The sequence below is a fragment of the Bactrocera oleae genome, chromosome 2 (assembly GCF_042242935.1).
Source record: "Bactrocera oleae isolate idBacOlea1 chromosome 2, idBacOlea1, whole genome shotgun sequence".
Classification (NCBI taxonomy): domain Eukaryota; kingdom Metazoa; phylum Arthropoda; class Insecta; order Diptera; family Tephritidae; genus Bactrocera; species Bactrocera oleae.
In genome coordinates, this window is record NC_091536.1 from 76,087,374 (window position 1) to 76,111,998 (window position 24,625).

Below are 24,625 nucleotides of genomic sequence, written 5' to 3' on the forward strand. Positions count from 1 at the left end.
ATTTATACAAACAAAAATAACCGTGCACTATAAGTAACACATTGGCAACATTATTAAGAAAAATGGGAGACAATGTAGTTGGCAATAGTAAAGAATACCGAAAGTAAACAAACAATTTATAAACATTCACATAAAATGTACGCTTCAGCCGACGAGGAATATTTTTGTAATTATAATAGTAGCAACAATACTGAAAGTATTTTACCAACAGTGGAACTGATGGTTAACTTTCGTTTGGGTGGTGAACGTATGAAGAAGCTTTGCATTATGTGTGCCGAGAAGATTTCATTCAAAGGATTGCTTGTAAGATTTAAAATATCGAAAACAATTAATTTGTTCAACAATAACATATAAATTACAGCAATTGCGGTTGACGGAGAAAAGCGATCATCGCCGCATGTACATTACCACGGTGGATGGTTGTTCATTCAATGAATTGAAGCAAGATCAGTCATTACATGTAACATTTGCTGGTTTCATAGAGAATTTGGCAAGAATGCTTCAAGACTGTCGGTCGGGAAAGCTTGAATTAGCGTTGGTACAGAAACAGTCCAACTCTGCGGATGAATCCATTGGCTATCAATTGCAATTTATTGAAATGCGTACTTTTAAGAATCTCGTCCATTTATGTCTACCTAGTCGTATTGCCCCCCTGAATGTTGTATTATTCTATATGAGCAGTCGGTTTGATGTAATACAGGTAATATCGTATTTTTCCCTTGGTTTCTACGGCTTCTAATATATATATATATATATAACATTTTAGAAACGAAATCAATCTCAAGAAAATCAAATACAGGCCTTGCAACAGGAAGTCGACATGCATTTGCGCACTATTGACCAGTTAAATGCAGAAAATGGGAAGCTGAGGGAGAATTTGGTAGATAACTCAAGAAATTTAAATCAACGTCACTCCGAAGAGTTGAAACATTTGCAAGAAAGTTTGCGTAAAGCAGCGGAACAGAAACACATCGAAAATGAACGTAGCCAAAATACAATTACGGTATTACAATTGCAAATAGATAAACTAAATGCTGACAAAAATAGTATGCAAGCAGAAAAAGTGTGAGTTATAAATGTGACATTTAATGAAAAAAGACAGTTGATACATTTTTCTAAACAGTATTTTGTAATTAAGAATATCTTTTTGTATGTATATTTTAGTAAAGAGCAAAAACACATTGAGATGCTGAAGGAGGAGTTATCTAGCTCTAAATCACAGAGCTCCTCGCTAAAAGAACAAGTCGAACGGTTACACGTAGAAGTATCTTCGTTAAAGAACACCGAGCGCAAAAACGAGATGCACTTAGCGGATGCTCGTAATCATGTTTCGGAGCTTCAAGAAAAAATTAAAAAATATGACAAAGCCAAGGTAACATATACATTGATAAATTTAAAATCTTTTAAGCTTTAGCTGCTTCGTTAGGCCGATGTAGTCGCTGAACTTGAGGCGGAGAAAAAAATTTCACAAACAAAACGGAAAGCACTCGAAATGGCCGCAGAAGAGATATCTAAAGCCAATGAAATAATTTTAAAACAAAGCCAAGAACTTATAAAACTCAAAAAGACTGTTAGTTGGCGAACGGAGGTTGCACTTCAACAGGAGAAAGCAATTGGAGATAAAGATAAACTACTGCAATTGCGAGAAAGGGAATTGTCGCAAGCACGGGTTACTATCGATACGTTGCGCGAAGAAATACCACAACAACTGGATTCTATGCGAAAATTTGCCAATACGTTGGAGCGAAAGTATAGTGAACGTAAGTTGTAAATTTGTTGTATTTTACTTTCATAAATAATTATTTTTGTAGAAATCAGTGCATTACGCGAGAAATTAAGTTCAACTGGAAAAGAGAATATTCTACAACATGTGTCGACCCCACCACTGACCTCTAGCCGTCGCAAATGATCAACTACTGGTTATTTCTTTTTGCAATTTAATACACACCGTAATTTTGTACAAGTTCTGTTATTTAATGAAATTTTATATAATATATAAAACTATAATTTATGTTTGATACTAACTAATCGTCTACGCCCACAGTTGTCTCACCAGCGTGTGCTGTGCCAACATTGACAGCCTGAAAGAATTCTTGGTCGGATTGGTTTTTCTTCAATCGTTCTCGTATTAACTCCGCAATCGCCTTCTGTGTTCGCCGTTCCAAACGCTCTAATTTTTTTGCCACATCACGTTTTAAATCCCAGTCAGGTTTTCTTGGCGCCAAATTTGCTATATCAATTTCGTCAATAACCATAGGTTGACGCAAAAGTTCGAGTTGATCTTCCACAGCTTTCTCAATGTCACCCGATGGTTCTTGCTCTAAAACTTCACCTTCTGTATTTTCATTTTGGGGTTTATAACTTCTGAAAATGGGTCTGTACAAATAAAACTTTATTTTAGTAAGCATATTAGTTAAGATATCTGGAAAAAGGGTAAAAGTTACTTTGGAAGTTTATCTGCTGCTTCGCTGTTTGTTTCTTTATCAATTTTATTAGCTTTCTCTCGCAATTGCCGCAAACGTTCCTTACGCCTTAAAGACTCTTCTGATAATTTACCTAATTTATTTTCGTCGTTATCCATCTTTTATGAATTAAAATGCGAAAACAATAAAAACGTGTCAAACAAAATAATAAGAAATTGTTTATACAGATTGACATTTACAAGCAAATCAGTGCTGCCAAATTACAACATAAAGAAACTGTTCTCATTCTGATGCTGCCAATTTTTGCACAGTTATTGTTGTTGTACAGTTTGTGTAAAGTAATCAAATTCGGTCAATTCATATGAGTTTTTGCTACAATTTGCGCTCAAATTTATTTTCATTAGAAAGAAATAAATGATTGTTAATAATGAAATATCACAAGTTGTGGCTTTTTGTTTTATTTCTTTGTGCCGGCTACAATTATCAATTGGTACAGAGTACACAGGATGAAGATAGCTGGATTGATCCCGATGCTTGGGGACGTGAAGAACATCTTCAAAATGCACAACATAGCAAATATAACTATCAAAGTGATGATACGACAAACTCGAAATGTCTGGTATATAAAGGCGACAGCCATAGTGGAGAAGCCGTCGCACTGATGTATTATAAAAGACTCATTGCGTACTTATTTAATAGCGACTTTTTCAAGGTGCGTCATTAATTACACAGATATTTGGTAGTAACACATATGGATGTAAGTTGGTGATGACATCATAGCCCCACACACAAGCCGGCATTTGGCAATTTGTTACAATTTATGCACATGTTTTCGCCTTTCAATTGTGTTTTTATATCTTCATATTTAGCATGATGACTTGACTGGAGAATTCACTCGTTCATTAATATTGACTGCTTTGCCAGCCCAGTTAGAACAGCTCAAAAACTTAAATGACCCACGAGATTTGGATGTGATTTTATCAGAAATTCTGTCGAAGACAAGAGCGCCTACTAAAGCAGATCTTGATAAAGATAACGTAGTAACTGGTGTTTTTGCCCTTATTTGGGATATCATCAAGGTTTTGGGACATTTATTGAAAGTTTCCGAGGTGAGTGAGCTTACCGTTTCATATTCTACGTTCTGATATGGTTGTAAAGTCTTCATATGGAATGTTGCTTGTTATTTTGGATTCAATTTCCTATACACTCGCGAAATGGAAATATATACAGCAGTAAATGTCTCATGTTTATTTTGTTTATTTTCAAGGTTCAATTTTTACTTGGAGCTGCTGGTTTGCTATTAATTGGTTGGTATTGTCATCGAATGTATAGAATCGGCATTATTACAATGATTGTAGGAGCAGTGGTGTGCTTCGGATATTTCCACACGTATTTGGAATGTAATCGCGTAAGTATTACATATTTTAAATATCGTTAATCCGTTTCCTCAATAACTAATTATCAAAAACTTTCAGAAATTGGAAGCTGAACGCCTATTAGAAATGATTGCACGACATGAACAGTTAGCAGCGCAAGAACCCATGTGGTACACGCCCATCGTAAACTTGCTTACTTTCAGCGGGAAACAGACCCGAGATACCAAAAAGGAATATATCAAGTTTGTATTCGTTAATTAACTGTACACTCTTGAAATTAACTACATTAATTTTTGTTTTATTTTTAACCAGAAAAGCAAGTCAACTAAATTTAAATTTCTGTCGACCCGATCATGTGTTTCTTTTGTATGCAAATGACTTGTTCTTAACGCAACTAACATTTCTAATAGATAAATGTGTAGAAACAATGGAAATACTTCGAAGTAATTGAGCACTTTACAACACTATGAGCAATTAAAAAATAATAATTTAATTTACAGATAGTTTGAGCTTCCCATTCAACTATATAGCAAGCGCTGTGCTAGTGTTCCTTATAGGTTATATTGTAAAATTGACATTTAAATACATCCTAAGTCCACGTGCTTGGTACGGCGTATGGCGGCAACATGAGTACGCAATGCATCGCGGTGCCCTCCCTGCAAGCACAGGTACGGCACATCATGAAGATCGTATTTCTGGTGACAATTTAAGAATACTTTTGAACGCCATTAGCGGCGCGACGTCGTCGAACCAGATTTCAATCAGCAATACAACCGCCACGGCGGCTTTAACACAAGCAGCCGAGCAGGGATCTGGCGTACAGGAACTGCTGGCGCCATTAGATAACGGTAGCGCTGACACAGCATCTGAGTCTTCAACGTCCGAGGAGAAAGCGAACTCAAAGGAAAGCTCCCCACATAAACAAACAGATGAAATCGTTAACAATAATGCAACGGCAAAGCAGCAGGATGTGTCGAAGAGTGCTGAAAAACCACATACGTTGAAATTGGAAGATGTATTGGATAAGGAAGCGTAACAAACTAAGTTCTACAAACCTTTGCTTTTATATTATAATATTATTTATTTATAATTTATTACTTTTTCACAGAAGCGCTGTGCTTTACAATTTAACACACAACGCACATTGGTTTACAGTTAAACACAATGTTGTTATACACAATTTCAAAATGCAAAAGTGAAGCTCGTTAAATGTAATAATTTTAATTAAGATAGTAAAGTGCGTTATTAATGTTCTAAGCTACAAGCAAACAGCTAATTATGGTAGGAAGCAATGTGATACGAATTAAAAATGCTACTGTTAAAATTTGCTTTTTTTTATATTTCTGCACAAAAGTAGTAAACGATTTCAACTATAATAAGTTCAAATAATAATGCAACGTTAAAGAAACTACAATATATATTTATAACCTTTCTGAACATTTTTCTGTGCTATATAGTGAAGTTATTACAATGAAATGCGTCAATTTTTTTTTAATTGGATTATTGGATTTTTATTTCAACCATTATTTTTAAATTTCTTTGTTACAATATATTATTATATTATATAAGTATAATAAATATATACATATATTATGTTTTGTTTATTTTTTATTCGTATTTATGTAAAGCTATGTCTAGCATTTGTGTGTAGTATAATTATGCTTATTATTAGCTCAAACAAGTATTATATAATACATGCCGTCATTCTCGCTTACTTCTATTGGTCACTGCATTCTCAACAAATGCATACATATCTTGTAATTTTGTATAAGTGTTGACTCTTGTCGTTATGTATTTGCTATTTAAAGTTATTTTTAATAATTAATTGTTTGAGTACTTAAATTCATTCATTTTGAAATAAACAGCTAATATACTTAATTTTTTTGTCTCTGTACAGCAGCTTACGAAAAAAATTGCATATTATATATGTGAATGTGCTTGTATTATTTCTATATATGCTAAAGCACACTTTTTTATACATTTGCAAAATTTTTAACATTTGCAAAACTAATATGCATAAGTGACATGAAATGCAGCAAAGGAAAAAGTAAACGCATAAATTAGCTATATATATTTTAAGTTTTTTATGTATTCAGTTTTATATTGAAAAAAATTAAACATGAAATGTCTAAATTAATAATTTGTGTATGCATTTTTGTGAGTTATTATCTCTGTCTGTTTTGCCGTCTATTACATTAACGCATATAATACGCTTTTATTAATAATCTATATATATATTTTTTTTTAATGCATGTATGTGTATATAATTTACGCAATTTATAAGTATAAACTAAGTTTCTATTTATTCGTTGTATTTTTACAAAAACACGGTGTGATGACGACGTCAAGCGCATTTAATTGCTTCAATTTCATCTTTTTTGTTGCTTGATGAACATAATTGTAACATAACACCACATACAGATGCCTTTACAGTTGCTGCCGTTTTATTTAAGTTCAGTTTCATAAACATTTAGCAAATTTATAAAGCTTTCTTTTTTCTCCAGCTAGTATCAAGCTACTATCATATACATATTTATTTACATATTTAAATCAACTTAACAGAGATTTTGCTGAGCAGTTTTCGATTTTGTTTAAATATATTGTAAAAATGCAAAATGTAATTCGGATTTGTTGACATGAAAAAGTTGAAATAAAATAAATAACACAAACGCAAACCCTTAACTCTTTAAATAAGTAAGTTTTATTTTTATAATTATATGGTAGATGAACCCGAAACTCACACTTTATTACAGTTCATTTAAGTTTGCTAGAGGTGTTGTAAAGTCTCTAAAATTTTGTTTTTTAAATATTACATTTAAGCAGCAGTTACAGTTTGGGATGTCGGCTCTGGTTAGAATTCTCTTATTAGATAATCGGATTTGGTATATCATAATCTTAGAATTGGACACATTAGCTTCTTTACTTTTTATGAGAACCCGGACGAATATGTTATATTAAAAGTGCAAGTTTATAAATAGCACGAAATTTTAAATGTTGATGAGAGCCTCCACGGCCGTAACGCACATTTTAGCTACGCCATTAGAAAATATATAAGCATGTATTAGAGAATTCTGAAGTGAATGTTAAAAAACTGAAAATTGAAAGTAGTTAAAGCAGAATATATTACTAACTAATTATTTTAGTAGCGAAACTTTTACAAAAAAAAAATTTTAATATTTAGACAAATGTGTGATAAAAGTAATGCAAAAAATACAAATGTGTCGATTTGTAATTGAAAAATGTACGCTGAGTTGAAATATTGATATTCAGTGCATTAACATAACCTCAAATCAAAATAGGCGCTTTATACGTATGGTACTTTTTAAAGTTATTAGTTAATACCGTAATTTTTTAAAGTAATTAATTTTGTTTAGTATTAGTTACAAAATACGTATGTATATTTCTTTGCAGTGACAATTTAATGTTTATTAAGCTATGAAATTAGGTTTTTCGTATTTCTTTTAAGCAGTTTATTGTAAAACTAAAATAATTGAAGCTGAGCTTTCGGTTTTTAATATACTTTAAATAAACTTTTTGGTAGTAGTTTTTGTTAGTTTTATTTTAATATTATAATTTTTTTATATAATACGCAATTAAATTTTTTATTAATATCATATTATATTTTTTTAATTTTTAATTAATTCTTTTTTTTTAACTTTTTTTTTATAAGTAAATTTATTTTTTTATATAATACACATTAAATATACTTTTTGGTAATATATTTTGTAAATAAAGATTTTTGGTTAATTTTTTTATTAGTATTAATTTTTTGTTAGTTAGATTTATTAATATTATTATTTATTATAATTTTTTATTATTTATTGTTATTATTTTAAAAAATTTTTGTTATTATTATTTTTACATTTTTTAATAATTGTTTTTTTTTTTGTTTTTATATAATTTATTTTTTGATGATACTTATTGTTAATATTAATTCTTTGTTGGTTTTATTTATTGATATAATTTTTTTTCTCATTATTAATAAATTTTTGTTTATTTTTTATTAATTTTTTGGTGTTATTAATAATGATTAATTAATGTCTATTATTTTTTTTAATTTTTCAATTTTATTTATTAATATTAGTTTGTTTAAATTTATCATTAATTAAATGTTTTATTTTTATAATATAATAATATTCGTTTTTTTGTTTAAGTTTTTACTAATTAGTTTTGTATTGGATATTAATTATTTATTTGAAAATTTTTTTTGCCTTAATATAATACTTGTATATATTGGCAATCATTGCTAATAACTGTTAATATTCTATACATTATTCCACTATCCGTTAGAATACGGCGAAAAAAGCACTCTTCTATTAATTATCAATTTTTAATCAAACTATGTTTTAAATATGTATGCTTATTTGTAAGTATGTATAATTTTCGGGTGCATTTATTCATAAAATATGTTTTTTTTTTGGTTTTTGGTTTTATTTCGATGTTTACTGTACTTACGAACTAGTTTTGCTTAAATCAGCGCAAAAAAACTTATAAATATTACTATTATTAATTAATTAAATTTATTGGTTTTCTTCAAGAACAAAGAAGTCATTATGTATAATTATTATATGCATATGTTTTTTTTTTTGTTTTAATTAATTTTAATATTATATTAACAATTAAAGCTTTGCAAATTTCAATTCAATTGTTTACCTTTATAATATTTCACTTTAATTAACTTAAATGCTAAAAAAATTGCATTTTACCTACTTCAAGTTTCATAAGAAATACAAAAGAATTGCTATGCAAGTTTTTGCATAAGTGAAAATGCTTCTGAATAAAACAAATAATAAATAACATGTAATAAAATTTGAGTTTCAGCTTAAAATAGCAGAACAGTACTTATTAGTTTTTAATTAAAAAAATCCAATTCTTACCCACAAGGCGTGTTTGTTTTTGTTTTTAATTTAAGTGTTTTACTCCTTCAATTCTCATTTAAATGGTTAATTCAGCAAATAAGTATTACACATGTTTTTCCTTAATTCTTTCTCCTTACTTTTTTGTTGTTGGTTTACGTACAAGTATTTACACAAATTATTGGTACGCATAACTTAACTGTATAAGAGCCGTAAAAGCTTAAAAGCTTTTCTTATTCACCTATTGATTTACTTAGTTTTAAAAAATATATGTATGTATGTATATGTAATTCGCTTGAATTATTTATTAATTTTATCGGGGGCTACGCATGCAAGTCGTTATCGACTTCAACTTAGTAAATATTATTGAGTATTTCGAGCAATCAATTTCTTCGCATGTATTGTAGTATGTATATATATATATATTGCATGTGTGTATATGTGTGCATGTATGGTTGATTTGTTGTTGCTGTGCTGCTTAGAAAAATAAATCTATATGGTACATGTACAAATTACTTAAATTTACTTCTTTTTCAAGCCTTTGAGTTGATAAAGTTCGTATGTGTGCATGCATCTACATATATAAGTATGCATGTATGTATAGGTGTGCAAATTTTAATTTATATTAATCGTACATTTAATCCCATCACTCCGCTAAAATAAAAAGAATAACAGTTGCAGTGCATTTCAAAAATATTGAAATTATTTCACATAATACATATGTATGTTTGTAGGTGTGGGTAAATATGTTAGGGTGTCCGTTATTTCTCAATTTGATCATTTCTTTTGCGAAAGTCCTCTGCAGTTTGAATTTTTGTCTTAAAAAACAATCCAACGTTAAGAAACTCTTTATTTTCAGTTTAAATCGTGCCTAACTCATATTTCTTCTCCCATACATTTTACATCGGAGTTTTTTATGTTTTGCGTTAAATTTTATATCTCACAAGAAAATAAACATCCACTTTGAAAATATTCATATTCTAATACAAAATTTTCAGCTCTACAAAAAAGATCCTGGTAATTTTTTTCATAAACACTTTCCTTTAAAAGTTATACTCATTTAAATTTATGCATCAAATGTATTGCATTCATACAGTACACCATGTTGTATGAGTAACACAGTATGTACCATATAAACCATTTGAATGAATGTTCACTACATTTGATGTATAACTTTTAAAGGATAGGCTTAATGGGACAAGCGAGAATCTTTTTGTTGCGCGGAAAATTTGCACTAGAATATGTTTTTTTTTGAAGTTGTAGAGTTCGTTGCTTAATATCAAAATATCAAAGAGTCTCACATAAAACACATGGGAAGAGTAAAATGATTTAGGCACGGTTTAAGTTGAATCAATTGCTTAAGTATCTACATTGAATAATTTTTTTGAAACTGAGCATCAACTTGGGAAACAACGCACCGCCTTTTGAACATATATTTATGCTTGTGAGTAGTGTTGTTCATACATTTAATTGCCCATTGCACATACAAATGCGAGTAACTATGCATTTATGTATAAATACTTAAACTTTCTTTGGTAGTTCTACTGCTTGCTGGCTGAAGTGCATTTATATTTCTGTGTGTGTGTAATTGTGTAAAAATACTTAGGATGTGCTATGCATGTATGTAGTTTGTTTTAGTTTATGTATGTATGTTATGTATAATTTATTGCGAAGTATTTAATATTATTTTACTATTTGTTGTTGTTTATTTTTATTTGTAGAGATTTATTTTTTTTTGCTGTTAGTAATTGTAGTAAGTACTGGTAATTGTATAACTATGTCATTTCGTTTAGGTATAGCATGTATGTATATATAGGTTTGTATGTACGCTAATTATTTGCCACTATTTATATATGTATATATATATAGTATATAGTATATATATATATATATATGTATATGTATATTGTATATGTTTGTATCAATTATGATATATATGATTGCATAGTATGTGTATATATATGTATATATATTGATTAAATACCATATCTATGTATGTATGCCTTTGTGTGTGCTTTAAATATGCACATAGACAACGGTACATGTCCTGCTATTTATTCATATAGATTCTCTATAGTTTAGCCAGCTGCTCTATATTTTACAGTTTAGGATATATACAGATACATATACGTATAGGTAGATATATTTGTAGATGTACTGATTTTGATAATTTTCTGTTTGTATGTATAGCGTATAGCGATATTTTTATTTTTATAAAAATTAAAATACACATAGTGTGTTGCACTAAGCAAAATATGCAAATTTAAAAATGACTAGTTAAGCGAATTTTTGCATGAAAAACGTGTTAATATTATTATATTAAAATTGGTTTTCAAAAACAAATAATTTCAAAAATCTAATAAAATAAAAAAAAATAAAATACACAAAATGTTAGTTTAAAAAAAAATGAGTCATATTAATAGAAATTTTGGAATTTTTTTTATAATTTTACCATTTTTTTTAAGTAGCAACACACTATATAGTATCTATGTATTATATATATAAAAAAGTTTATAAGTTTATATTTTTGCTTATGTTGTTATTTTTTGTGATATTTTATTGAAATTTTGTTATTTAATGAAATTTCCAAACGACTTTAGTTAACCAATTAGGATTTGAAGAAGAAAAAAGTACAGCAGATTTTGATATGTATATAAGTGTGTGTGTGTGCTTTGATGTTGGTGAGTTCTTCGATGAATTATAAGTCAAAAGCTAAACTAGAAATTACTAAAAAAAAAGTTTATCAACATTAAAGTTTTTTTTTTAAAAGTCAAGGTATAATTTGGCATCATTTTTAAAACTTTTTCCAAACTATATATGTACATATACTCGTAAATATTTGAAGCTAAAGTGCAAGACAAGCAAGTGTTATCAGTTTAATAAATAAAAATATAATTATTAAATTTTGTGTGATTATCAAATTGAAAAAATGGCACACGAATCCGTTAGTGAAACCGAAAAGTTTACACAGTTTAGATTAAGCTATTGTATGTATATTATTTACATAACAACATATATAAAGAGATATAGAGAGCAACTGATCAGATATTTATTTCATGTTTATTCTGTAAAATTTCTCGCGCCTATAAGTATGCCTTAAAATGCTTAACTAATATAAGGTGCCGGCGAAAATATAAAATTGTGGAACAAAAATATTGATGAACATATACATATATATATATTTCATGTTATAATAATGTATTAATGTAGGTATTTATAACAAATAATTGGAAAATTTCAGAAGAATCTCTTGTTAAATCTCGCAGAAAGAAAGAGAGGAAGAGTAACTGATCAGATATCTCTTAAACGTTCATTCTTGAAAATTACCACGCGCCTCTAAGTATGCTTCAAAAAATAATATGAACTTATCGAACAAAAATAATTCTTATACTAATGTATTAATATAAGTATTAATTATTAAATAAAATATTTAGAAAAATTTTTAAATAATCTCTTCTTAAATCTCGAATATGGCTCCATATAAATAATATTCAAGTGCTTTTAAATTGTTGGCATATTTTTTCAGTTGTTTTGTAAACGAAAATGTTTTTTTGGGTGAAATACTCTCTATTTCTTTTTTAGAAAATAAATATGAAGAAAAACAAACTTCGATTTCGTTGTTTTAGTAACATCGGAATACACGGCAGTCGATAGATATTTTTTATATACGTTTTTAAATAAAATTTTGATTATAGCATTCGTTTTAAACTAGAGTTAATATTTGTAAAAATTAGTTAAATGTTATATTTTATGTTCAAAAAGGCAGATATTTAAATTTTTGTAGGGATGTACTCTGCAATAAAAACTCAATGAAATGGCTCTATAAATTTGTTTCAGTTTCTTGGCGTATTGCAAACTTTTTGTTGATAAATAAAATTAGTATTTATGAACTTTTCATCAGACTTCTCTGCAGGTATATATGGGTTTCAATGTATTTTTCCCGAATTTTCCTTTAGATGAACTTCCTTTACTCGGTGTGCAAAAATTTTTTTTGTATTTAATGTATGTAATTATGAAATGGCCCCTGAAAATCTCTTTGGTACGCTCTAATAAATCTTAACAACATATTGAAAATTTACAAATGCACTCTACATGCAGCTAGATGCAGTATATATATTATATGTATATATAGGTATATACACCTTTAATGCTTAAATAATTATATAATACGCACTTTATTAGCCTAAATTACTCTAATAAATAAATAATTAAAATATGTAACATTTGAGTATAAGTTAAAATTGTTTTTTTTTTTAAAGCTAATTTGAAGTGAATTCAAAACGAGTATAATTGTCAACAAACTTGCCCTAGTGCCGCTGGTGCTTTTACCACCATTTTCACATACACATACATGTGTATATATGCATATATGTGTTTGTGTATCTGCGTATATTTGAAAGGCGCAAGTTGGGCTTGCATCGCGGCCATTCATTCACTAACTCCAACAACATGGTTACCTCTGCTAAGCACAGTTGACGCGTTAAGCTTCTGCCATACACGCTGACAGCCTTACATGAGTTGACATTTCTCCTTGGCACCGGCTGCGCCGTCGCCGTTTTCCGGTATAGCACCATTACTCTCTTTAACCTTCTTCTCCTTCTTCTGTTTCTTATGCTTTTTGACATCCAACTGCAGCGATACAATGCGTGATTTTTCCATGTTGAGCAGCTCCTATATAGTATGTATGTACAAACACACACACAATTACATATAGAGAAATACATGAACAGTTTGGGTAAGTACACACGTGTCATAATGTCTTTCGACCAAATTAGCATAATTTCATTTTCAATATTGCCAAAACATACGCACGCAACTCTAAAAGCAAGCGCACACATACTCATACAAACATATGCGCATATATACAGACAATCGTGCAGGTGTGTGCCGGTGCTGCAGACACTTATTTCACATATTTCCACGCATTCATTTTGCCATTTGACACTTACCTGAAATAATTCGGTGACGTTGTGATTGGTTTTGGCTGATGTCTCCATAAACGATATACCCCAGGCGGTGGCCTGTGCCTGCCCCTCAGCTTGTGTTACCTCACGTAGCTCGGCGCTTTCATCGTTCTTATTTCCCACCAACATCACCGGTATATTGACTACGTCCGGCCCCTTTGCATGGGCAAAATGATTGAAATGACAAATTTCAAGTTAGAGAAAATGACATTAGCTATTTGCATTACACACACACACACGTATATATAAACATATATATATATATATATACTTGTATATGTATGTATATAGTTTGCTCGACGCACTTAATTGAAGTAGAAACTATTGGCAATTACCTTAAGGTCTTTAATATTCTGCCAAATGGGTCGCAGCTCCTCTAAACTCTGCTTGGAGCACACCGAGTAGACCAATATGAACGCATGACCCTTGGTTATCGACAGTCTTTGCATAGCCGGAAATTGGTGTGAGCCTGTTGTGTCCGTTATTTGCAGTGTGCAAATATTTTTATTGCAGCTAATTACCTGATGGAAATGAGTTGTGAGCATGAGCGAAATGGTAATTGAGATTTTGTTATCTTTTTCAAAAGTAATTTAAGCTCAATATCTTAGCGTTATGTATTGTAAAATGTCGCAGATGTGTATTTTATGAGAACTAATGCATTTTTAATTACATGCTGGTAATGAATCACAAATAAATATAATATACAAATGCACCTACATACATACATATGTATATGGTACTCATTTTGCAGTATAAATGTCTGATATAATATAAATGGATGAGCATTAGCCATCCACCGGGAAGGTCATTTAAATGAGCTTTACAGCTATCTGAAAGGATGACTGAAGTGAATGCTATACACTTGAGTTCTTAATTTGCTCCATTGAGCACTTTTCATTGTTATTGTCTGACCTACAAGAGCGAATTGTGATTTATGTCACTCATACGCCACGGTGTCTGCGATATGCCTGAAAGTTACTATGGGATTACATACAGTTAGAATTTTCAAAAAATCGATTTATTTTTTAATTTTTATTTCTTAATGTATATACATATATCTAAGAATACACACAGTAAATTTCATATCGTTCCGGTGAATGTTTTCGAAGTTACACGCAAATTTAAAAAAGCGTTTCAGAGAGGCTAAACCGATTAGTCTCAAATTGTAACATGAGCTTCTTAAAATATATTTTGTAGTAATTGATCTATGATTTTTTCTCTCCGATAAATATTTTTGTTCTTATAAACAGTTTAAGGCCGAAATTTCGGTGAAAAGTCGATTTTGCTTTTTTGAGAAACCGCCATTTTGTCAAAAAAATCTAGTTTGCTTATTCCTTCGATTAATTACTTTAACGAACATTAACATTACTTTAACAAAATCTGTTTGGTTTTTTAATTTCAGATGATCCAGTTCAGAGATATAGTGGTCACCGCAAAACGTCTTTTTTGAGAGGAGCTTTCGGAGATCAGCTATAGCTCTTTTCCAAATAAATATTTTTACTCGTACTAAGTCTTAAAATATAGCTAACAGATACCATAATATGTGTATGAATTTTTGGATCAATAAATTTAAAAGTTTTCTCAGAAGAAGTTTTCTGGAAAATTCACTTTTTTTCGGGCTTCATATCCCATAAGCCTAGCACAGTGAGCAAAACTTTTATTTAAGCAAGCCAAAATCAAGGCAAATTTGAAAGTCTTATATTAGGTATATGGGAGATACATAGGTGTCGTATTGACTCGATTTTATCCATTTTTAGCAGTACCTTTTACTATTAAAAGAATAAAATGCTAACTGGATTTCATTACTGTACCTCACATACCATCATCAATATATATGGAGTAAATTCAGCAGAATGGTGGAAAATCCTGATATTAGTTATTTGTGGGCAAGGACAAAATTTCACCAGATTCTATCCAAGATGCACTTTTATTGGAAAAACACGCTCACTCAATTTTATTAAGACAACTTAGTTATTGGCTGATATACGTGGTATAAAGTTAGCCGGAAGTTTGAAAGTCTTTATATTAGGTATATGGTGGCTTTGATGATTATGAACCCGATTCGACCCATTTTTGACATAAGGGCATACTATTATAAGGAAAGGATTCTCTCCAAATATCAATTATATATCCCACAGATTGGCCGATGTTTTTCGTAAAAGTTTTCGAATTTGGTTATTGTAGCTTTAGTGGCTTAGGAGATATGCACATTAAACCGATTATATTAGCCGTCAAGAGACCCTTGCTGCTGGAATCCTCTGTACCAAATAACAATTTTCACGAATAGATGGACAGACACTTATCATCATTATAAAAAAAGAAAATTTAAAAAAAAAGAAACCATTTTTTAACATCTAGAGGCGGCTCATTTACTTTTAAAGTAAATTTCAAGTTAAAATTTTTTTCTCCCAAAATTATTATTTTTTTATAATCTACAAATTTTACCCTTAGGCTAAGCAAAAAAAAAAATGTTTCGCTCCACCCTAATATATATACCCTTATATCTATCTCGATTAGTTTTAGGCGATACTATTTTACTCCGTAACAACATGTTGCAAGAATACAAAAATCGTTACGAATTTATACCAGGGAATTACCTGTTTCCCGATGTTCCCGATGTTCAACGTAACTTTCCTACCTCTGTGAATATAGGTACTTACGTACAATTATAAACCAAGAACACTTATTTTAAAACTAATTAGTTTCCCATATTATTTTATTTCATTTCGCATGAGCAATCACTAGCTCTATATTTAGTTCCATTCGGTCACAAAGCAAATTAGTTTCCTTTTAAACGTAATTACCATAATCAAACAAACAGTCACATTTCGCTTGAAATGATAATAATATACAAATTAAAAATAAATTTGTCCTTTATATAGAAAACGTAGAGTTCCAAAATATTTATGTTTGATAAAAGCCAAATCAACATGCGTAGGTGTGCTTTATTTTGTTTACAGTAAATTAACTAATACCAACTGAAGTAGCGATGTGTCGCACACAAAATAAAATAACACGAAAACACGTTAGCTTTGATGGCAACGAAGCTAGAATAGAATATCGTTCACAAATAAAAAAATTTCCTCACAAGAACTTGATTTTGATTGATCAGTTTCTATGGCAGCTACAAGCAGTAGTAGTCCGATATAGGCCGTTCCGATAAATGTGCAGCTTTAGGGGAGAAAAGAACGCGTGCAATATTTCAGAAAGATATTTCAAAACCTGAGGACTAGTTCATGCATATACAGACAGACGGACATGACTAAATCGACACAACTTATCACGCTGATCATATTTATATTATTTTATAAGCTCCGACATGCATATTCATGGCAAACTTAATATATCCTGTTCAGAGTATACATAATTAGTAAACAACCTTTAAGCCAAATAATGAAAATGAATGAAAAGATATATTTTTCAAAATTTTAGTTTTTACAAAATTCTTGATCGTTCATGTGTTCTTCAAATATTATTAAAATTAATTCAATGAAAAAAAAATTTAATTATGTATGGTAATGGAATTGTAAGCTAAATACTTCCAGCTTTTTTTTCGTAATTAATTATTTTGTTTATTATTTTTTAGCTATATGATTAATAATAATTTCTGATTGGATCAGTCGAGTTTTTAGCGAATGTAATCGTCGAAGATTTTATTTAATTGAATGTAAACCAATACTACTCTTTTACTGTCGGAGTCTGCATTGGATTGTCATTAATTTTGGTACTTGGTGGCGCTGCCTTTGTGCCGCACAAAAGCTTCACCTACGCAGATCTATGAATTATGTGTTGACGAGTCTATTATGCGCATTTGCTTATCCGTTTGTGTAAAAATGTAGGTGTATTCATGTAAGTACAGTACAGCCATGATACAAGGAACTATGATTAAAAAATATATATTATATATTGAACGAAAATTGAGTGAGTTAATAGTAAAATAAGAACTAATTATCTAACATAAAGTCGCATAAAAATATCAGTCGCGTTTAGCTTTTAAAAAAGTATTCTTAACGACATGTTAAAATTATTTGCTTTTAGGTTAGGTTAGGTTAGTTTAAGGTTCAAGAGCCTAATATTAAAAATAGGAAACATTCTCTGAGTACCTAGATTTTCTGTTTTGATTCCCCATAACATTTGTTTGAAAAGCAAAGTGGAAACAATATTGGAACCAATTGCTCAAGGCAAAAATCTTTTCTAAAATATTTCGATGCCGCTCGAGCGATAATTTGGTTGTGACTAATTAAGGCGCCCACTTGATTGATAATGTATTCTAAATAATTTTTAAATATTATATATAATTATCTCAAAAATGAAAGGCGGTTGTTGTCATATCCTGAACAATAAATAATAATTTTGAAGAAGTTTATTAAACTCAGAAGGAAATTTCGGATACCCTATAAAATATATATTGTATATGTCTGCCCTCCGTCTGTCGGTCGAACTATTCTCTTAGTTTTTGAGAAATCGATCTGACATTTTGCCGGCCATATATTATTTTACCACAATAATATTTTCGTAAATCTTAAGTTTCTTGCAAGAGTGTCTACTGCAATCATTTATATACATATATTTGGTGTGTGGAGATTTTTCTTTCAGGCCGCGTGTAAACGTATGCATGATTGCACCTATTAAAATGGTTTAAATTAAATTCTATGCGTGCACGGTGCGTCTATTGGCTTATTTATAACCGAGCAACTCGAAGCCAGGCTGACGTTTCCCCCTCAGTGGCACGCTGTATATGTATGTATGTAAGTTAATACATATATAACTGTATACAGGCAAGCTTGTGCAATATTTCACCGTTTAAAAGATAATCGATTCGAATGTGACACGCTGCGTGTTTCATAGCTTTGCTTGTCGGTGTGCGAGTGTGTGTATGAGTAAATGGAAGTCAATCAGCAAAACAAAGAATTAAATAAACAACTTGTTGAAGTTCAGTGTTTTCCCTTAAGATTTTGTACACACACATCGATAGTTATATACCGATTTATATGGTAATATATACTAATACTTGTTTATCAATGCAGACAACGGTTTCTATTGACATGTAAATATGAATGGGTGAAGATCTTAAAAAAATAAATTTAAGCAAAGCAATCTTGAAAAAGTCGCTGCCTTCAGTTAACGTTTAATTGGGCTTGATTAGGAAATTAAATAGTTGCAGTTTTAAGCGCTGAATATAAGAAAACAAATAATGTTTTAGTGGAAATAAATTAAAAATTTTGTGGGTTGGCGAGTTAAAACATTCATATTTCGTTTATTTTTAAAAGCAATTTTTTATTAAAGTTAATTTTGTTTACTAATGCATATAACTCATGAGCAATTCGGAAAAATTAATTCGAAATGGTCACTTTTCGCTTTCACACAAGCCTTGAAACGATACGGCCAGTCTCCCCAAATTTTTATAAGGTACTTGACAGGCTATGTTCTTTAACTCTGACTACAAACCGAAGTCCAATGAATTTAAATCTGGACTTTCCGACGGCCAGTAATCTGCAGCTATCAAACCAGAAATATTACTTTAAAGCCACTCACCAGCTTTTCACAAAAGTGAATAGGTGTAACGCCTTTACGAGAGGCGCCACACCAAACCATTACAGCATCTGGATGCTGACCACGTTGAACGCTTTGAAAAACATTTTTTTGATCATTTAAAATTTTTGCGTAGGTTTTATCGTTTTGCTTATTAAAAACTCTTTAATTATTCTCTATAAATATTTAGCGAATTTGCAGAGACCACCTGTGATACTGAAGCCTATTATGAAGCAAAAGACCTATGGTTCAACTTTAAAGGTATCGAGAAGTATTACCTTCGAAAAGAATATAATTTGCCATAAAACAGAAGCTTGGAAATTGGGTGCCTTATGAATTAAATTAAATTATGAATTAAAGCCAAGAGACGTCGAACGTCGATTCTGCATGTCGGAAATGTTGCTTCAACGCCACCAAAAGAAGTCATTTTTGCATCGGATTGTCACTGGCGATGAAAAATGGATTCATTATGATAACCCAAAGCGCAAGAGATCGTATGTGAAGCCCGGCCAACCATCAACATCCACGGCAAAGCCGAATACCCATGATCCCAAGGTTATGTATTTGGTGGGACCACAAGGGTGTGTTCTATTATGAGCTATAGAAATCGGGTCAGACGATCAATGCGGACCTCTACCGAAAACAATTAATTCGTTTGGAAAAGGCCATCGCGGGAAAACGACCAGAATATGCGACCAGACACGAATCAATAATTTTTCATCATGACAACGCTCGGCCACATGTTTCAAGGCCAGTTAAAAACTATTTGGAAAACTGTGGGTGGGAAGTTCTACCTCACCCGCCTTATAGCCCAGACATACCACCTTCCGTTTACCACTTGTTCAGATCAATGCAGAATGCCTTCACCGGAGTACGTTTCACTTCAAAACAGGGTATCAGATCGATTCTTTCTTGACCTCCAAGCCGGAAAAGTTCTTTTGGGATGGGACCCAGAAACTGCCAGAAAGATGGGCAAACATCGTAGCTTCCGATAGCCAATACTTTGAACATTTTTTCACAATAAAGTCTTAATTTCCGAGAAAAAAAACCGCACGAATTAATGCATACACCAATATATGGTTTTTGAAAAACTCGAAGAATAAACCAGATCAATTCGTTCGTTAGTTTGACTTAAGAAAGAGCTTCAAAGAGAATTGAATATTATTTTGTGTTTGAAATATAACGCATTGTCTGGAATAAAGTCACATTTGTAAAAAAATATGTTTTTCTTACTCACTATCCTTATAAATAAATGTTGTAGAAAGCACTTACCTGTCGATAAGTGTCCTCAATGGTCGGTATGTACGTTTCGCGGAAGGTGCCCCTAATAAAACGTAAGACCAGCGAGCTCTTACCCACACCACCGGCACCAAACACAACAACACGATAGTCATTGCTCTGTTCGGGCATGGCGCGGGTCACTTGGTTCTTTTGTTCCGTATTTTTGGGGGTTTCCTTTCCTTTATCGGCCATCGTGACAACTGATGATGTATTACAATTCGTTTAGCGATGCTATAGGCGTTGTACAACGGGGGGTTTGAAAAGCTTATGTGAAAGTAAAGCAAGTTTCACCCACTTTTGCTTGCTTTCTTTCTGCTTTATAAAACACTGCTTACTTTAAATAATTTACTTAAGCACTTTTTAATAAAATTAATTGCTATGTTTTTGATGTTGTTGTACACGTTTTAAATTTGGTCAATTCAACTGACGTTATTACGATTTGACATCACGCTTGCCATCTTTTGAATTCTATAAGAAAATTACAATGAAAAGAAACACTTATTTGCAATGAAAAAAAATATATATTATAATAAGCTTTTAAACACTTTGTTCACTTTTTACTTTAGTAAGCTTTCATACAAGTTTAATTTTTTTGTTTTTTCATAACCTTCGTGAAATATTAATTAACATTTATCTACACGGAATGTGTTTACGATTATTTCGCTTCACACAAGCTAAATGATTACAGTTAACCGCTTACAATGGACACTTATACATTGCGTGTGATTGCCATGCGTTTTCGAAGAGTTCAGTCGTCTCACTAATTCACTTCTACACTTTGTATTCACGCAAATTGTCCACATGCAACTGGCGAAACATTGAAACTTACGTAAATACATACAAAATACGATATACATATACATAAAAGCGCTTATGCGTGTTTGTGTTTGTAAGCCAACACAGCCGGCTGACAGCTGTGGGGACTGTAGAGCCTGCGGACTGGGGACTGAAGAGCCTGCGCTCCTGTGTTGCAGCACTTTCATGCAGATGCGTGTTCACTGAGAACATTCTGTGTGTGGGCAGCTACGTTTTGCCAACAACAACTGCGTCCGAAGCCTGCTAGTGTACAACAACACCGTTGTCACTGATACTCGCTTGTGTCACACTGTCGCAGCATTCCATATGCCAGTTGCCAAACGCTCATGTATGGTCGTGCCGCAAACTGCTAATCATATCTCCAAGGGTTTGAATTTTGGTTTTGCATTTCATGTTCGGTTAGAAATCACAAATTAAGTTGTTTAGCTCGTGAGTGTTGTGGTACGACGCCACTTCCTCTTTTACATAGTGGATTTATGGTCGTATACCATATATTCTATTAGACATATTGATCTACGGAAATATGTAATGTGGTTTTATAATGCATTTTTCGCACTGATTTCGCAGTTATTTTGCATCTCGAATAAAGTACTTAGAAATAATGACATACATATATTTAGTGCCTTACTTGAGTCTCAAATTTCGAGCTATTCGGTAAATGTCGGTTATAGGGGTAAATATTGGAGTAATAGCAATTAAGTAAAATCATAGATTTCTGGCAGCAGTTCGTCAACAATTTGCTCTTAATTTAATTGTTAGCTCAAAAATATTTGAAATTTTTTCAAAATCAAATTTCGAACCAATGACAAAGGGAGTAGTGGTTGCGCCTGACCGAAGATATTTTTGTTTTACGTTATACGTTTTTTTATACCCTGAACAGGGTATATTAAGTTTGCCACGAAGTTTGTAACACCTAGAAGGAAATGTCGGAGACCCTATAAAATATATGTGTATGTAAATGATCAGCATGAGGAGCTGTCTGTATATACGCGAACTGTTCTCTCAGTTTCTAAGATATCGATTTGTAATTTTGCACACATGGATTTCTCCCCAAGAAGCTGCGCATTTGTCGGAATCGCCGATATTGAACCACTTTAGTATATAGCTGCCATACAAACAGAACGATCGGAGTCCAAGTGCTTGTAGGGAAAACTTATTCATCTTCAAGTAATTTGTTAAGGCTTATTGTCTATGGTAACAGTGCAATCTCCGAATTATTGTAAGAAATCTTTTGTAATTGTGAATTGTATTATAGTTTCGGTGCAATTGAAATTAACTTTTTTTTAAATTAATATAAAGGTACTTTCTTTTATTGTTATACTTATTAAGTCTGAACGTTTTTTAATTATTTATATATGTATATATTTTAATTTTTTTCATAATTTAATAATATTTCTGTAATTTTTTTATATATTTTTTTTTGTTGTCTAACATGTGGTTATATATAATATTATTAATTAAATTAATTAATTTAATTTATTAATAAATTTTTTCTTTTATTCGAGGTAATTTTTTTTCTAATTTTGTATATATATTTTTTTTAATTTCATGAATTATTTTGTCATAACTGTGTGTATATCTATTTCCTTTATTTAAATTTTTGTTTATTCTGATTATTTATTTTGCTTTCATTTATATTTTTTTTAATTACTAAAAATTTTGATTCTATTTTTTTGTAACTTTCATTTAAGTTTTTTAAAATAATTGTTTGATTATTAACTCGAGCTCAATTCTTCCGCCAAAAAGCTCACTGCGGCGACCACTTTATTGCACTGATTTCCCACGTAATGACAGCTGATAGCGGGTGTCTGTGCGTGGTGTTTGTGTTAGATAAATATTGTTGTTGTTGTTGTTGTTATTGCAGTTGCAATGGTGATGGGCAGAGAATCCCACTTTATAGCATCTAATGCTTGGAAAAGTGGCATTAATCGTGGGTTAAGGTTGGCTCTTAACACACACACACACACACACAAAGCTCTCCATAATAATACGAATGCGCTTGAGTGTGTGTGTGTGTGCGTGTGTTTATTTTTCGTATGTATTTGTTGGGTGAGTGGGGTGTTGGTTGGCTTTGCCGAGAAACAAAGAAAGTAAATACTCAAACGATGGACAATTGTGGCAGGCCAGGCGGTAGCGGTGTGTTCGAAAGCGCTGGGGCAGCGGTTTAGAGAGTTACTGCTCAATTATGAGACTTAAGTAGGAGTATTAATTACACACGCAAATGCGTGGCCGTTGTTAATGAAAGAATGCACCTAGTAAATGTCACACTTCGCAGAGCGCAATCACCGGAACCACCCCTATAACTGAGCAACTATGTGCGTGTGTGTGTGTCGTACTGCCACGCGCTGTACCCTTGAAGTTGGTACCGCATCGAGAGTTGAAGGTGACAAAAGAATCCATGCCTAATGCACTTTTCTCTCATATTATGACCACCTTCTTGGCTTTTCAAGGTTTGTACACGGTTGCTGCACTCCAAAGCGGGTGTGTTTGTTTATGAGTCTGTAGAAGTATGCGTGTTGCTTAGTGGGTGTTTAGTGAATGACTTTTACTAGTAGAGAAAATTGAAATGAACCAATTACATTATAAATAATGTGTCGAAACCTTTGAATATGCTTTACGAATATATATATACTTATGAAAATGTATTAAATTAATATGCAAACTTGTTTATCACGCCGCAAATTAACAGCTTGAAGATTTCAGCTTTCAGCTGACGTATATACGCCTAAAAGTTGGCTCGATATATTTTTCTTTTGTCGATTTGTTCGCTTATTCGTTTATTCCGAGATTCACAACCGACACACGGCGAAAAATTCGTTGTTCACAATTCGTTTGGGCCACATTTTGGAGAAATTTAACGATTATACGTTGTCGGCGATTACGAGGAAGAAACAATTTCGTTGTTTTGTGTTTTTGATTTCGTTTGAAAAACAAAAATGTATGAAGTTAAAAACAATAGATTTTTAATTTCAACAACGACGATGAGAAAAAGTACAACACACACGATACGCGTACGAAACGGGAAGAAGCAGCAAGAAATTGCATTCTCTGTTTGACACATTTATTGGTTTGTTTTTAGGCGCAGAGCAAATGAAATATCCCATCTGTGTCAAAACTGTTATACATTGAGGGAACTTTATGGTTAGCATTGCCAGCTGCAAGTGCATGCTGTTAGAATAGAAAAAAAATTGTTGAAAAATAGCAGTTAATACATGTGTTATAAAAAATAGACGTAACTCGTTGATACCCAAATTATGGTTTGAATTTAAGTATTAAAAATAGAAAAAAAAAAAACAAAGGAAAAAAACAAAGGCAAAAAACGAGATAGAACGTTTACTTCTGCCGCACCGAAGCAATAATACCCTTCACATGTTCAT

The 24,625-nt window shown here is 31.4% G+C and overlaps 4 protein-coding genes across 6 annotated transcripts; 2 read left to right on the plus strand and 2 right to left on the minus strand.

Moving 5' to 3' along the window:
• The first annotated feature begins 70 nt into the window (after positions 1 to 70).
• Positions 71 to 2,024, plus strand: Sas-6 (Spindle assembly abnormal 6). 2 transcript variants are annotated; one of them, XM_036368553.2, is made up of 6 exons: positions 71 to 303; positions 362 to 700; positions 767 to 1,065; positions 1,165 to 1,372; positions 1,427 to 1,749; positions 1,812 to 2,024. In XM_036368553.2, the coding sequence occupies exons 1-6, from the start codon at positions 136 to 138 to the stop codon at positions 1,894 to 1,896; spliced, it is 1,422 nt and encodes a 473-aa protein (XP_036224446.2). In that variant the 5' UTR covers positions 71 to 135; the 3' UTR covers positions 1,897 to 2,024. The 2 variants fall into 2 exon arrangements, with proteins under 2 accessions (XP_036224446.2, XP_014092614.2); XM_014237139.3 differs by having other exon boundaries at positions 77 to 303; positions 1,427 to 1,760.
• LOC106619145 (coiled-coil domain-containing protein 12) lies at positions 1,954 to 2,633 on the minus strand. The gene is made up of 2 exons (XM_014237140.3): positions 2,445 to 2,633; positions 1,954 to 2,376 (listed from the first exon to the last, which is right to left on the minus strand). Exons 1-2 carry the CDS (start codon positions 2,579 to 2,581, stop codon positions 2,025 to 2,027), a joined length of 489 nt encoding a protein of 162 aa, XP_014092615.1. The 5' UTR covers positions 2,582 to 2,633; the 3' UTR covers positions 1,954 to 2,024.
• A 100-nt stretch (positions 2,634 to 2,733) lies between these two features.
• Positions 2,734 to 6,493, plus strand: LOC106619143 (uncharacterized). 2 transcript variants are annotated; one of them, XM_014237136.3, is made up of 6 exons: positions 2,734 to 3,135; positions 3,293 to 3,532; positions 3,691 to 3,831; positions 3,899 to 4,041; positions 4,112 to 4,242; positions 4,300 to 6,493. In XM_014237136.3, exons 1-6 carry the CDS (start codon positions 2,851 to 2,853, stop codon positions 4,833 to 4,835), a joined length of 1,476 nt encoding a protein of 491 aa, XP_014092611.2. In that variant the 5' UTR covers positions 2,734 to 2,850; the 3' UTR covers positions 4,836 to 6,493. The 2 variants fall into 2 exon arrangements, with proteins under 2 accessions (XP_014092611.2, XP_014092612.2); XM_014237137.3 differs by having other exon boundaries at positions 3,060 to 3,180.
• Positions 6,494 to 11,102: 4,609 nt separating this feature from the next.
• Positions 11,103 to 24,399, minus strand: LOC106619137 (GTP-binding protein Di-Ras2). The gene is made up of 5 exons (XM_014237128.3): positions 23,912 to 24,399; positions 20,424 to 20,900; positions 13,955 to 14,140; positions 13,605 to 13,775; positions 11,103 to 13,326 (listed from the first exon to the last, which is right to left on the minus strand). The coding sequence occupies exons 2-5, from the start codon at positions 20,622 to 20,624 to the stop codon at positions 13,165 to 13,167; spliced, it is 720 nt and encodes a 239-aa protein (XP_014092603.1). The 5' UTR covers positions 20,625 to 20,900; positions 23,912 to 24,399; the 3' UTR covers positions 11,103 to 13,164.
• Positions 24,400 to 24,625: the final 226 nt, after the last annotated feature.

Excerpts from the sequence above, each read along its gene's own strand:
- Sas-6 (XM_014237139.3), top strand. The coding sequence starts at position 136 with ATGTACGCTTCAGCCGACGAGGAATATTTTTGTAATTATAATAGTAGC. Across the intron at positions 304-361 it reads TTTCATTCAAAGGATTGCTT|CAATTGCGGTTGACGGAGAA; the intron begins GTAAGATTTAAA and ends TATAAATTACAG. Across the intron at positions 1,373-1,426 it reads AAAAATATGACAAAGCCAAG|GCCGATGTAGTCGCTGAACT; the intron begins GTAACATATACA and ends CTGCTTCGTTAG.
- LOC106619145 (XM_014237140.3), bottom strand. The coding sequence starts at position 2,581 with ATGGATAACGACGAAAATAAATTAGGTAAATTATCAGAAGAGTCTTTA. Across the intron at positions 2,377-2,444 it reads GCAGCAGATAAACTTCCAAA|ACCCATTTTCAGAAGTTATA; the intron begins GTAACTTTTACC and ends TTATTTGTACAG.
- LOC106619143 (XM_014237136.3), top strand. The coding sequence starts at position 2,851 with ATGAAATATCACAAGTTGTGGCTTTTTGTTTTATTTCTTTGTGCCGGC. Across the intron at positions 3,832-3,898 it reads CGTATTTGGAATGTAATCGC|AAATTGGAAGCTGAACGCCT; the intron begins GTAAGTATTACA and ends AAAAACTTTCAG. Across the intron at positions 4,243-4,299 it reads AACAATGGAAATACTTCGAA|ATAGTTTGAGCTTCCCATTC; the intron begins GTAATTGAGCAC and ends TTTAATTTACAG.
- LOC106619137 (XM_014237128.3), bottom strand. The coding sequence starts at position 20,624 with ATGGCCGATAAAGGAAAGGAAACCCCCAAAAATACGGAACAAAAGAAC. Across the intron at positions 14,141-20,423 it reads TTGAGGACACTTATCGACAG|GTAATTAGCTGCAATAAAAA; the intron begins GTAAGTGCTTTC and ends CATTTCCATCAG. Across the intron at positions 13,776-13,954 it reads AGAATATTAAAGACCTTAAG|GGGCCGGACGTAGTCAATAT; the intron begins GTAATTGCCAAT and ends GCCCATGCAAAG.